General features: G+C 26.8%; 1 protein-coding gene across 1 annotated transcript; it reads left to right on the plus strand.

The window, feature by feature from the left end:
- Nucleotides 1–2,183: 2,183 nt before the first annotated feature.
- On the plus strand, nucleotides 2,184–2,771 carry LOC128954640 (basic helix-loop-helix transcription factor amos-like). Its single transcript, XM_054300242.1, has one exon. The coding sequence runs from the start codon at nucleotides 2,184–2,186 to the stop codon at nucleotides 2,769–2,771; it is 588 nt and encodes a 195-aa protein (XP_054156217.1).
- The last annotated feature ends 13,085 nt before the right edge of the window (nucleotides 2,772–15,856 follow it).

The following is a 15,856-nucleotide window of genomic DNA, read 5'->3' on the forward strand; positions in this document are numbered from 1 at the left end:
AAAAACAGTACAACAAACTCATTAAGGGGTGAATTGAGCCCATGAGAGAGAGAGAGAGAGAGAGAGAGAGAGAGAGAGAGAGAGAGAGAGAGAGAGAGAGAGAGAGAGAGAGAGAGAGAGAGAGAAGCATATAATGAAATAGTTTGTTATAAGGAGTGAAATATTTATGAATATTTATTAAGTCATTTGTAATACATACTGAATATATCAATCGTTTACTAATTGTTTAGTCAAATTCAATATCAATGTATTGAATTTTGATCACTTATTTTACTTTCACTTTATTATTATTATTATTATTATTATTATTCATGTTTATATATACTGTATATATTGTTTTAAAAAAAAATACTGTTTAGTTGCTCCTGTAGTGTCCAACCACTGTATTATCGGTAAATACAAACAATAATTGTGTGCACACACATAGATAGATAGATACATACATACAAAAAAAATCAATTATCAAACAAACTGTTGTTTTTGTTTATATATCTATATTATATACCAAATAACAAAAACTTCATTAAGTTTTCAATTTAGAGAAAAAAAATAAATAATTTTTTTTTGAAAAATCGATTTCTAGACTCTTAAAAACCATAATAAAACTTATGAATATTTACTTTAAAAATATCATTTATATATATATGACTTACTTTCTCTATTTTACACATACACACACACATACATACATACATATAGACTGCCTGTAACTCATAATTTTGCAATTTGCTTAAAGGGTTATTTTTATGATTTATTTGAGACAATAAATTTAAAAAAAAAATTTAGGAAAAATAAGTTATTAAAGAGTTGACATTACTTAAATAAAGATTTCAAAAAAAATCATATTATATTGTACTGTATATATATGTGCATAAAAGCATACAATATTTCTATTATTATTATTTATTAGACCTGGGATATAGTTATTTATTATTAAACTATCAATAGAAATTGAGAAAACTATTGATAATTTTGTTGCTTTTGAATACATATTATAATACTTAATGAGTTAATCAAAATAATAGATTTCAAACAATCATTTAATTTTTTTTTTTTTTGGAAATAGCATTGTTATCATACAATACAGTATATATAAACATTAACAATGAATATCAATAACATTTGTATTGAGACATTGAACACACACACACACACACACACACACACACACACACACACACACACACACACACACAGTCATTGATGTGTTATGTGTTTCAAAAATAAACTGGTGTGGAGACTGTGATGATTGTAGTGGACAGTCAACTCATGTGTGTCATAGCTAATGTAGTGACAATTTTTTTTCAATAGTCAATGAACATAATATACTGGTAGGGTATATAAAATACAATACAATAGGGTTTATATATATATATATATATGTATATGTGTGTGTGTGTTATGTTTGATATCCCAATACAGCATATATATATATATATACTAAACCCGAGAGTCAAATGCGAACCGACCGTTCAAATTGACAGCCTTTTCGTTGCCTTCGGGCTAAAAGCGCGTGGATGGGGACGGATGGGGACGGGATCTCCGCCTTGTTATCTGACAAGATAATGATGAGAAGGCTTCTCTCTCTCTCTCTCTCTCTCTCTCTCTCTCTCTCTCTCTCCCAATGTCTGGTACTCTCTATCTCAGTGGCGGAGCTCTAGGTCTCCACATATAAAAAGCCAGTCTATAAGGTCCACTTCACACACTACAGGCTCAACAAGTTGTGCCGCTATACATACACACTCATACATACAAACACATTCACTCACTCACTACCTGAGAGAAGATAGACTTGGCTACCTGTGCTCTCTCTCTCTCTCTCTGATCTATCCATTCAACTCTCATTGAGAGCTTCCACACGATAGTTGGAAAAACAGTTGCAATTGATGTTGACTTCTATCTCTCTCTCTCTCTCTCTCTCTCATATAATACCACTGATGTCCTGTAATTGAATTGAATTATACCGTAATTTTGTTATATATTTTTTTTTTCGTTGGTTGTGTGAACTCTCCAGAGTTGACTGTTTTTTTTTATTATATATTTTACTTAAAAAATATCTTCAAATGGCATCGGAAATGAATGAAAACAATAATATTTTTTATTCAACAAATAATAATAATAATAACAATTCGTTTTGTTTTGTTGTCAACAACGAAGACCATCAGCAGATCATCAGAAATATGATGATTGAGTCCAATCTAATCGGCGGCGGCGGCGGCGACGACTCCATCGACGCCGCCAGCGATATCGTCGCTGTCTCGCCGTCGGCCAACTCCTACTCTATACCGTCGATCGCCAGTTTCCACGACTCGTATTCGTATTCGTGCGGTTCGCCATCAAATGATACCGATTCGATGGACACGACATCGACATTTGCGACGACCATAACAAACAAATCCAATAATAATAATAAAACAGTTGTCTGTTTGTCGACGACGACTGATGAGTCGGTCCAAAGTGGCCGAACAACGACTGGCCAGACAAAGAAAAGCCGTAAACGACGTACAAACAAGACGTCAACGAAAGATCAGTTGCTATCGATTGGCGACAGTATGACAGCCATCGCCGCCGCTCCGCCAGTGGTCCGCAAAAGACGACTGGCCGCCAATGCCCGTGAAAGGAAACGTATGCTATCGTTGAACGTTGCCTTCGATAAGCTCCGGGAGGTCGTACCATCAATCGGCGGTGACTCCAAACTATCCAAATACGAAACCTTACAGATGGCTCAGCATTATATTATGGCACTCAATGAGCTATTGATGAACGCCTGATAAACCCACCCGTCCCCCGAAAAAAATATCAGATAATGTTTGTATATATTAAGCCATTATTTTTTTATATATATATAAATGTATTATAAATTATATAAATTGTTTTTAAATTATTTTCATTAATTAGTATAATTAGTAAAGTATTATCTAATGTTTATTGTATAGTATAAAACTATTTTTTATTTTGTAAATTATTTATATATATATATATATTTAATATACTTAAATTAAATGTCTATAAATTTTTTTTATAATGATAATTTATTTTGTAGACACAAAATATACCTTTACATATACTCATTTATTTTTTTTAAAAAAAATGTTATTTATTAATTGATAATATTAATAATAAAAATTATCTATTTTTAAAATAATTTATTTTTTCTATTATTAATTTGAAAATGTTTTTTTAAAATGTATTTTCTAATAATTATTGTAGTAATTATTAATAAAATATGTATTTACAATTTGCAATATAACATTGTATGTAAAAATAAATAATTATTATATTAATTATTATTATTATTATATATAATATAATGAAAATAAAAGTTTTTTATTATTGTTATAATGATAATTTTCAATCTGATAACAATTTATTTTCTCTATAAAAAATAACTTAAATCTTATTATTTAATCTATGATTTTCAACAACAAAAAATTATTATTATTATTATTTTAAAATACAATATAATATATCAAGGTTATGATGAATATCTCTATAATAAAAACAAAATTTAGCATTATATTTATATATATAATATAATATAATATTTATTTAGCTAAATCGTGTTACTAATTGAAAATACAAGCAATTGTAAATAAAAATATATTAAATATATTATTATGATTTTTTTCGTGTGTATGGAAAAAAATGTTTAACAAATTTTAAATAAAAATTTTATTATTAAATCTTAATACCTGTGTATATACAGTGTATATAATTTTTCTTATCTTAAATATATATAAGAATATTGCACTTAAAAAAAATATAAAATAGCAAAATAAAATCATTTAAAATAAAGTAATTTATTGTATTATAAAAAAAAATATTTTACTACAAAAAAACTAAATGTGTAGTCATTTACTACTACTCATACCAACAAATGTTAGTCAAAATCATTTTTATCAACAAAATAAAAATTTTGTTTTATTATCTATGATTTGTAAGCATTTGCACCAAAATAATAGATTTTTTTCATAAAAAATTGTTTTCTCTAAAATAAAAAATTATAGTTTTTTTAAATATAGTAAAAGAAAAAATGTGTTTTTCATAGCAAAAAAAATAGGGACTCATCTGTTGATAGATTTATTCATTGTTTGGCCGAAAAAAAAATGTTACGAAAGATAGAGAGGAATGCATTACTACTACTACTACAGTACTATACCTGTGTTTTATATACACAATATTTACCTGTATTTTGTTCATAGATTTTATGGACTTTTAAAATAAAAATTATATTAGAAAACAACCATAAGCTCCGGTTCCCCTTTAATTCATTCATTCATTCAATTGATGCCACCAAAAAAAATATGTATCTGTAATGTACTGATGATAATGTTGTTGTTGTATACGAAGCGCTATAATCAATATATATTAGAGGAGAAAGTAAAAGAGAGAGAGAGAGAGAGAGAGAGAGAGAGAGAGAGAGAGAGAGATAGAGAGAGAAACTATTTTTTAAGATATAAGAAATCTAGTGATGGTTTGGCTGCCAATAATCGCTGTCTATTGTAATGACTACCGAATCGGGTTATAGTAAAGAGAGAGAGAGAGAGAGAGAGAGAGAGAGAGAGAGAGAAAGAGAGTAATATTAAGATTGAAAATACATTTATATTTATAATCTTTTTTTGCTGACCTTGTCTTTTGGGATGTATTTTGCTCTCAATCTATGTCTTCAAACAAACAAAATACTCTTTGAAAAGAATTTTTTGTTTGAAATTATTTATATATATTTTTTTTAGTCGATAATTGAGAGATTTGAGTGAAGTTTTATTAGTTATATATATTTTTTCTACTCCTCTATAGTCTACGTATACTCATTGTTTAAGGAGTTATGGTTTGGTTATAGCGCCGGTTACTACCATCACCACTACTACCATCACCAGCACCACTACCAACAACAACAACAATACCAGTAAAATATAGATATTACTAAAAAATATTTATAACACTTATTATTATTACTACTACTACTGTATATAATATTTTTACTATAATTTTTTTTGTTACTATATCTTTAGGTATTTTTCTTTCACTAATTTTGATGTAATTATCTCTCTCTCTCTCTCTCTCTCTTTCTCTCTCTCTTTCTATACAAACATAATAGGCTTACAATTATTGTATGACTATATCTCTATCTCTTTTTTAAAACTCTCAATAACTAAATTTTTGACGTTCACTGGTTGTTAACATTGGGATTTACAGTAGACTTATCAATATATATACTGTATATATAATAAATAGATAGTGAAAGTGAAGCCAAACCAATGTATTAGTGATAACACTGTAGTAGTAGTAGTAGTAATAGTAGTATAAAGTGGAAACTTTCTCTCATTTAACTACTATTTCCAAAAATTTTTAACAACAAAAAAACTACTGCAAAAACTTACGATAAAAACAATAAAGTCTTCAAAAGTTTAGAGATAGAGAGGCCGTCAAAAGTGATGGTTAGATATGGGCTTATATGTGGCGACCCACACATACACACACACACACACATCTATACGATTTTTACATATATGACAATCATTACACACACATATAGACACAACTGTCCAAACAAAAAATCTAGTTAATTATCATTGTTTTACAATCCAATACAAGAATATTCCATTACATGGGGCCATACAATAGAGATACGGTATATATATATATATATATATATATATATAGTATAGTATTGTTAATCAATGTCGACAATCAATTGGTTGGACGACTACTAGGACTAGGGTTGACAATAAAGTTTTAGAGAGAGAGAGAGAGAGAGAAAGAAAGAGAGAGAGAGAGAGAGAGAGAGAGAGAGATAGAGAGAGAGAGAGAGAGAGAAAGAAAGAGAGAGATTCTTTAAACACCCGATTCCCTAAAACTGATAAATTTATTCATTCATACAATTATTTAAAAATAAAATGAGATGTAATCTTATATGACTTGAAAAGCTTAACCTTTTAGTGTAGAGATAGCCAATAGTTTTTATTATCAATATATATATATATATATATATGTTGTATACAGTATATATACTGTATATATATTTACGATTATTATATTATCTTATAATTAACGACTAAAACAATTACATACAACTTATTTACTATATATTATTGTATGAGTTCAATGAATCAATCAGTGAATCAAACAATTGAATTGAAATGGCAATAAATTATTTAAAAACTATAATCTAAGGAAACATACAATGTTTAGGAAATTATCAAATTTATCATATGTTTTTGGTTAGGTTTGGTTTCAACCAACAACAACAAAAAATAGTGACCAAACCAATCATTAACTCATTAACAATGTTATATTTGATATCATCATTGAAACTAACTAGAAAATTGTTGTTTACTATTGATTGATGATTAAATACAGTATACTTTATTTATCATTGATTACTATTGATATGTATACAGTACTGTATATGAATAGTGATGACTGGGGGTAGGGGCTGGGGAGGGAAGTGATGAAAAGTTAGACAAGCAGTCAATATATAGATATCATTTTAAAAAAATGAAACTCAATTATAAATCATAATTCACTACTACTACTAGTAGTAGTAGTCAATCAAATCAAATATGAGAAAACTACATGAGGAAAGGGTGGTTTTTTTTTGTATATATATATACCGGTATATATATGTCAGTGCTTAACAATTAAATATGTGATTAGCATTGCAATCAAATTACTAAACAAACAAACAAACAAAATAATACCCACACACACAAAAAAACTACATGTCAAATACATATTACTAATTTGTATCCCATTCCCATGGATTGAACACTTAATATTGCAGTACAACCTATCAAATCCTATCACAACTATTATATTATTTATAATTTAGTTTGAAGTTTATTTGTTAAATCATACACCAGTTTGTGTTAGATATTTGTGAGCACTTTCTCTCTCTCTCTCTCTCTCTCTCTCTCTCTCTCTCTCTCTCCCTGTGTATGTAAACTGATTGAAGTTGTCTGAGTTGTATATGAGCACCAGTACCATATCAGTTAGATATAATAGTTAGTAAGCACCGGGGCATTAGGTTTGCTGTCCAAAAAAAAGTGGACATGCAATGAGTGAAAACTCATAATTAGTGCCACAAAACAGTTTACTGGAGGTATAAAGACACTCCTATTTTTACAACTCTTTAGTTAAGACAACACACAAATTACTGGCAAAATATTTGCCTAAAAAAATAGTCTCTCTCTCTCTCTCTCTCTCTCTCTCTCTCTCTCTCTCTCTCTCTTTCTGACTATACATTGCATTGTAATTAAAAGTCAAAAACGCAGAGCAAATGCCAACACCACACGAGAGAGAGAGAGAGAGAGAGAGAGAGCCGCCGCCGCCGGTTCACAGTTTTCAAAGACAGTTTGCTGCCCAAAACGATCACATATCATACATACATACATACATACCTGTGCCCACACGATAGGGCCTAAAGTCATACTCACATTTATCACAAACATACTAAAGCTATAACCATTTTTTTAAACGTATACATGTATGATATGTATGATACCCAGAGCCTCTATTGGGGGCTCTCCAACCACTAAGTCACGGAAACAAATAAGTATTTTCAATAAGTTTTTTGTTTTGTTTGTAAGTTTGCAATTGTTTTTTTTCAATATACCTAACCCGGGTGTCTAATGGGGTACAACAATTGCATGATTTTTTTTTGTGGTGGTGTTATGGGCGCTACACGTTTCTATGTGCGGCATATACAGTATATAAGTTATATATACTGTCTATACTGTATATACACGGCTACCTAATAATAATTTGATACACACTACTGTAGTATTTTACACTTTTTTTAAAAAGTGCATATCATATAACCACTAACATTACCAATCATCCCCTCATTAACACCACTACTGTCTATATATATATAAAAAAACGTTATAACTAATGGCCAGAAAACAAAAATCATAACTGATTTGTACAGTCATTACTTAATCGGCGCTGAGTCTTACGCTTATAATAATAATAATAATAATAGCGATAAAACTACTAAATAATAATAATGTTTGGTTTTTTTTCAGTGAATATTGAAAAAAATATACTAAAAAAAACTAAACTAAATATTAAATATCATTGGCACACAATAGTCGTGCCAAATAGCAATAAGAGATATAATATATATACACATATTATATATACACACAAAAAATAATAAAATAAAAAAAAATTCATATAATATGCAAAAAAAACAAATGCTAGACTTTGTATGTATAGTATAGTCTCACAAATGCTTATTTTTGGGCCTCAAATGGTGTCTAAAAAAATATTTTTTTTTCAAGAAATGATTTGATTTTTTTATGATTATTTCTCTATATTTTGAAAGTATAACAAAAATAATTATTTCAAACTAATCCACAGTTTTAGAGAGAGAGAGAGAGAGAGAGAGAGAGAGAGAGAGAGAGAGCTTTAAAACGTTTGATCATCTTTTTTGGTGTTATTTTTTAAAGAAAAAAAAAATATATATATAGTGAATATATTGTGTTGTTTTTTTATTTGTAACAAATTTCATAAATATTAATGTATTTTTTTAACACAACAGCAACAACAACTAAATTTTTTTTTCAACAACAAAAAAAACTTTCACAATATTATTATTATAGCATTTAATTTAGATAATACAGATAATTTTTCAATGGCTTGTATAATACTAGGTAATAAGATATACAAATTGATTGCCAAGCCAACTATGAAAATACATTTTTATACCCCAGAAAAAAATAGCTACCTGTGCTACTACTACTACAACAACAATACCGAAAAAAATTATGATTTGACAGCCTTTATATACTCTACTGTAGAAGCGCTTCAACAAAAAAAAAACATTATTAACATTATATAAGGTTTGCATAATTGGTTGGCGAGACGTTTACGTCAAAAGGTGTCAAAAATATAAAAAGTTTTCTTTTTGTTTGTTGATTAACTTCATAACAATATATATATATATATACTTTTTTATGGTTAAACTTTCAAAACATTATTATCTATCTTAAAATAATTAGAAGATTTTCAAAAAAAAATTTTTGTTTAGTAAAAAAATTTGTTTTTAATTGATTTGTGAAACATCTATATATATATATAACAGATTATCAGTTCAATGACCAGCAATTGGTTACACACACACACACACACCGGGCCTAACATATATAAAGTGCTTCTATACTCGTGAACCATACGTTCCTTACAAATACATCCAAACATATACAGTATATATCCTTAAATTAGGAGTCCATATATATATATATATACTATACACGGAATCTATTGGACAAAATGCACTAAAAGTCTATATTAATATATATATAATACAGACATTTGGCATATATTGTGTGTTCAAAACATTTTTAATAGTCAGTTGTAAGTCATAACTTAACAGATAATTATTTATTACAAAAGACTACATGAAATATATATATATATATATATATATATAAAGGGTTTAAAGGCGGTGTATGTGTGTGTGTGTGTGTGTGTGTCTTCAATCGGTGTGATTATTAAGTTAGATATATATATATAGATATATAACTCGTATGTAAAACAGTTTTAAGCTTTCATTTGTACGGATAATTAGTTGTTTAGGTCTCAGATGTTTGTTTGCATTACACGTTACCGTAAATATAACATGTATTGAGAGAAAAGTAAAAACCAATGGATTGATTGTTTACGATGACAATGATGATGATGATGAGGGGCAATGTTGGTGGTCATCATTGTACATATAGCAGCAGCACAGGGAGTATACTATACCTAATACGGTAAATACGGTAATATAGATGCTAACTGCTAACTCCCCCACCACATACAGCAAATGTCAATAAGTATGCCGTAAAAGAGGGTTATATTCACCAGAAAATTACGGCTGAATCTTATGGTTCATACGGTTCCTCAAGTTTTTCTGTTTGTTTGTTTGTTTTTAAAACCGCTTGTTTTGTTATTATATTTAGTTAGTTGAGAGAGAGAGWGAGAGAGAGAGAGAGWGAGAGAGTGAGTGAGAGAGAGAGAGAGAGAGAGAGAGAGATTACATATGAATGGCTCATTTGGCCAACAAATTAATGGGTCTATTATTGTTGTTGAAGGGTATAGTAGTCTATATATATAGTATATATATATACATATATTGTATATTATACAGTATATGACATATACTGTATTGTTTGATATATTTGTGGACAAATTAGTCATCAGAAAAAAAACTTTAGGTTTCACTTTCAATACTCCTTTCGATTTAATAGTCAATAATACACTTAACAACAAAAATAAATTGATTATTAAATTTTGAAATATTAGTCTCTATTTATATTATAGTTTTTTGTTTAATTAAAAAAAAAATTAATTATTCATAATTTACATTTCTATGACTTATTTAATTTTTATAATTAAAACTTTATTTTTTTAAGTACAGTATATAAAATAAATGTTTTTTAAAGTACAATTTTAATGATTTATTAAAAATATATATATGCAATATTTTCCACCCTAATACATTAGCAATCAAATTATTAATAGTTTATAACAATTTATAAAATTTGATTGATTGTTGAATATTTTTTTTATCATTACTAAAAATGGTGTGAAAAATTAGTTACCATATATTTCTTGAATGAAAATATTAAAAGAAAAAATAATTTAATTTTACGCTATCATTAGTCATAACATATTATATATATATATATATATAAAACAAAAAATGTATTTTTAAATTACTTTCTTTTCATATCAAAAAGTAATTATCATTCAAAGTAAAAAAAAAACTATTGTGTTTTTTTCAATACAACAAAAAATAAGACAATCGACTCAATGATAGATTATTAGGACACCATCGGTGTGTGTATATACAGTATATATATACCCTATCTCTATGTGAATATGCCTGAGAGCGGTACCGGGAGGGCAGCCGCCAAAAGTGCCTCAATTTTAGACTTAAAGAGTTAGGTTAGGTTGTTGTGTGCCATCATTGGTATACATCATTCATAAAACTCTTTATCAGCAAAAATAAAACTAAAATAAAACGTCAAATTGTTTTGCCGGTTGTTTGGAGGAAATATATCGACAAATATATAATATATCTCTCTCTGAGAGAGAGAGAGAGAGAGAGAGACAAAAGTAAAGCTAAAAATAAATAAAAAGTGTTTTGAAAATGAATTATTAGTCCAATTTGGATGTCATTTCCACAAAAAAAAAATCATTTACTGACTACTGTTTTAGGAGTCATTTAGAGGGGAGTCGTCTTCAACAACAACAATAAGAAAAATATCTTTAAATACTATATCTCTCTATTTATTTATTTAGCTTTTGTGTGACATTATCGCAACACTTTCACCTCTAATAAATAGTTACCCCTACTGTGTGTATGTGGACAGGTATGTAAGGGCGCGATGGGGACACTGTTTTTATATATCATTAGTGTAATGTTTGATGACATCAGTTAAAACTCCAGACACCAGACACACGAGACATTTATCTCAAACATCCAAATCTCTCTCTCTCTCTCTCTCTCTCTCTCTCTCTATCAGTCAGTCAATAAATATACAGTAAATATCGATACAATAGATGTCTTTTGAAATATGATTACTAGTATTTTGCATAGATTTACATAAAACTAGACAAATAAAGCTTAATATACATACATAAATACAGTATATTATATATGTATATGTATTAATGTATCGTATATTAAGTTAGGTTTACACTAAAATATAGTATGAATTTTATTTTATTTTTCATTTAATAACTATTTATTACATCAATTGTTATTTGTTTAACAACAAAAATATGAAACATTTAATTTTATATTTTTGTTGTTGTATATTTATATTCACATATATTGAATGCATATATATATATATATATATATATATATATATATATATATTAATATATAGTTACATACATATTAAATATAGTCAATTAAATATGAATTAAATAAAAAACAGATACAAATTATATGCGCAATCATTTGTATAATCCATTAGATAATGGCTCTGTATATTGAGGTCAAGTGGTTTTTTTTCACTATAAATTGTCTATTAAATCATTGTTATTATATATTACAGTATATACCCGTAAATCCATATCAATGTTGCAAATACAGTATATATATATATATATTTGATGCAAAACAATATACCCATAAATAGTACCTTTAAATATGCCTATTATTTGTGTGATTGATTTGGGTCGGCATCCGATTGATTGCCCAATAATTATAGATTCAGTTATGAAATTGTCTACTACTTGTGTTTTGGCGGATCAATTACACAACACATACAGTATATATATACATGTATATAAATATAATGTAGTGAACTATACTTTTTTTCTCCTAAAAAAAAGGTATTTCCTCTATCTATGTAAGTGAAGACCACCGAAGTGTATATACATATATATATATATATATATATATATATATATATATATAACTACTTGTATTACCTGTCCGTTCAAATAAAAAGCCACCATTACTTACCATATCATATATTATATTATATATATATATGTCTGTCTATTACATATATATATATAAGTAAAAGCGTAGAAAATAAAAGAAAGTTACCGTTCAATGGATATTCAATTATCGGATATAAAAAAATAAAGTATTTTTAATCTTCAAAAAAAAACCTATCGAAACATAAATAATTTATTTACTATTTATTTATTATAAATATTACGATACTTTATATTATATAATACACCGGTATTTATAATGCAAACTATTTTTTTTGTTATATATTATTTTGTGTTACTGTGTGTTTGGACAATACTATTTGAATTTAAATTTCAATACTTTTAATAAATATCCTATTGTTATGCTTAGTGTGTCCGGTGCTCAATGTCCTGGGGGGACCCCCCYTAAGCCAATATTTTTTTTATATAATTTGAAAAAATATTTATTGATTTATGGATATATATATAATATTTATGGATCTCTCAAATCCATCCGTTTTTTTTATTTTATTATTTTTTTTGATATTGAAAAAAACCAATAATCAATTGACTGGGAGAAAAACCCCTCTCTGGGTCTCAGTTGGGGTTATCTTTTTTTTTACCTGAAAATATATACTTATAAATAGCATCTATTGTATGCTTATAATTCATTAGCTTACATAATACAGCATTTTTTTATTGAAAAAAATGTATTTAAAATACAGTTAACCAATGAATATCAATTATTGATATTAAAGTATATTTATAATTTAAATACTATATTATTAGATTATATATTACAATACATATTATTGATACAAATATTTATATACATTAAATAAATAATACTGTATTATACTATTATATGATTTTTGTTGTTGTAAATAAAATACTTTAATTTATTATCAATAGAAAATTTATTATTTTTGAATGCTATTTTTAAGTCAAAACATTTAATATAGTTTGAATTATTGCATATTTTAATATTTATTCTAGTTTTTAAATATATATATTTATATATACTGTATATTTATATCAATACAATATTATACACCAAACTATTACACACACACACACACACACAAAATTATATATTAATAATATAATATTATATTAATTAGTTTATCAATAACAAAAAAAAATCTTATTATTATTTAATAATGTTAATAAACAATAAACCAACATAAACAGGGTATCTCAATATAGTGTAATATATTTCAATGTAATAAAGTATTGGGTACTTAACATGAGATTTATAGGCAATATATGATATGAGTATATATTATACAGTATATACGGTAAGGTTATATAGTTATCATCTTAGGTAGTCCTAAACAAGTAGTTAAGTCTATATATATATATATATATATGACAATTACGTAAGCATTTACTTGTAAGCACCAGTCGGACGGTGCGCTCATCAATAAGTGTTCACCGAAACGTAAAGTTTCTTAACACTGTTATCTCAAATAAATAAATAAAAATTTAAAAAAACACAAAATACCTGTGCGTACGTGTGTCGGACATCCAGAGACTACTTTACTACTACTACTACTACCACTGCTAGCCTTAAAGGTCTAAAACATTGTAGAGACTATGAAAATTATATCTAATATTAACAACAATTAATTGATTTTATTAATTGAAATATTTTTCGAATTTTTTACTACTATTTTCATATATGTTTTTTAACTTTTTTATTAATAATATTACATTTTTAAAAAAAACTATTCAAAATATTTATTAAATACTATCATCATATTATATGTAAAGATTTATCTATAGATATGATAATATATATATACTTTATAGTTAAGTAAAAAAAATTTTTAAAAAAGGGTTAGTGGATGATAGCCTCCTCCTGTACATCACATTTGACAACTTTCTCCACATTGATTACATACCGGTGCGCTTGGAATATATTGAGTGGTAAATGGTATCCACAAAAATATTATAGTATTACTAAACAATTGTTAACTATATATATATATATATATATATATCATAAATTCAAGGACAGTCATTGAGGCGATACGTTGAGTCCAGTAATTGATCGCTAGTGTTGTTATGCTATGCCAGGTATGCCAATGCTATGCTATGTTTAGGATTATATAGATATAGTATTTATATATATATACGGTATGTATATTACTGGGCCACCAAACTAGACTTGTTGTGTTATCAATTGCATCAAGTGCATTTTTATCACTATAATTCAATACTACCCAAAAAAAACTACCTGTAGTTTATTATGTATTTATAGTACCGGTATATATATATATATATTTAGATAGATTATTGTGACTATTACTACAGTGTATTTGCAAAAAATCAAAACAATAGTGTAATAAAACACACACAGAGAGATAGGAGAGAAAGAGAGAGAGAGAGAGAGAGAGAGAGAGAGAGAGAGAGAGAGAGAGAATATATAATAATTTGATAAATTATTATTATTATTTATAATGTATTAACAAATTGGATAAATATATTTTGTAATAAATGAATATAAATATGGGAAAGAATCGTTGATAATATTATAATAAAAAATTTTTAAAAATACATGATATTAATAATTAATTTATTTGTCAATTGTGGTATTTATTAAAGTCACGTATATTTTGTTTAATTATATTATTATTTCTACTTATAGTATATACAGTTTTATAGTAACTTATATACAGTTGGTTTTTTATATATATGCATAACTATCTGTTTTATTATTTATTAGATGTGTGTGTGTGTGTGTGTGGGAGAGAGAGAGTGAGTATTATATAATTATTTTTAAGTCTAAAATAACATTTATTATTATTAAATAAAAAGTTATACAACTAGTATACAWATATATAATACCTGTATATATTACATTATACATCAAATAAACTGTATTTCCCACAGTAAAGCTAGGTTTTTTATTTTAGATAGACATTGTGTGTGATTGTATGTACTGTATAATTGCGTGATTGCCAGTCACTTAAAAGTAATAATAATAATAATAATAMTARTAATAATTAGTATTAACGAACTTTGGGTGTCCTTAAACTTAGACAAAAAAATACAGTAATATATAAATTATTGAAAGATATTATTATATACTGTATATACAGTGAGAGTGGTCACACAGAGAGACCAATTGCTATAATAATTCAACAACAAAATAAATGAGAGGCCAAAGAGTATTATACAGTATTATACAACCAAATAAATAAATAAAAAAAACAAAACAAAAAAAATAACATAAAATTATTTGCTATACAATTGTATGACAATCGCGTGATATTCCTATTGACTAACTATTGGGTGTTTGTTAGTTAACTAACTTTAGGTGCTCTCTATCTCTATCTCTTATACACACCTATTAGTCTAATATATAGTAAGGATAGGTATTGTGTGTATATACCTATGGGTCAGACCAAGAGATCAATTGCAATAT

This window comes from Oppia nitens, unplaced genomic scaffold (assembly GCF_028296485.1).
Source record: "Oppia nitens isolate AA-2021 unplaced genomic scaffold, nextdenovo-longstitch-racon4-pilon3 scaffold28_pilon_pilon_pilon, whole genome shotgun sequence".
Taxonomy (NCBI): Eukaryota; Metazoa; Arthropoda; class Arachnida; order Sarcoptiformes; family Oppiidae; genus Oppia; species Oppia nitens.

Bases quoted from the DNA above. Each gene is read 5' to 3' on its own strand.
- LOC128954640 (XM_054300242.1), top strand. From the start codon at position 2,184: ATGATTGAGTCCAATCTAATCGGCGGCGGCGGCGGCGACGACTCCATC.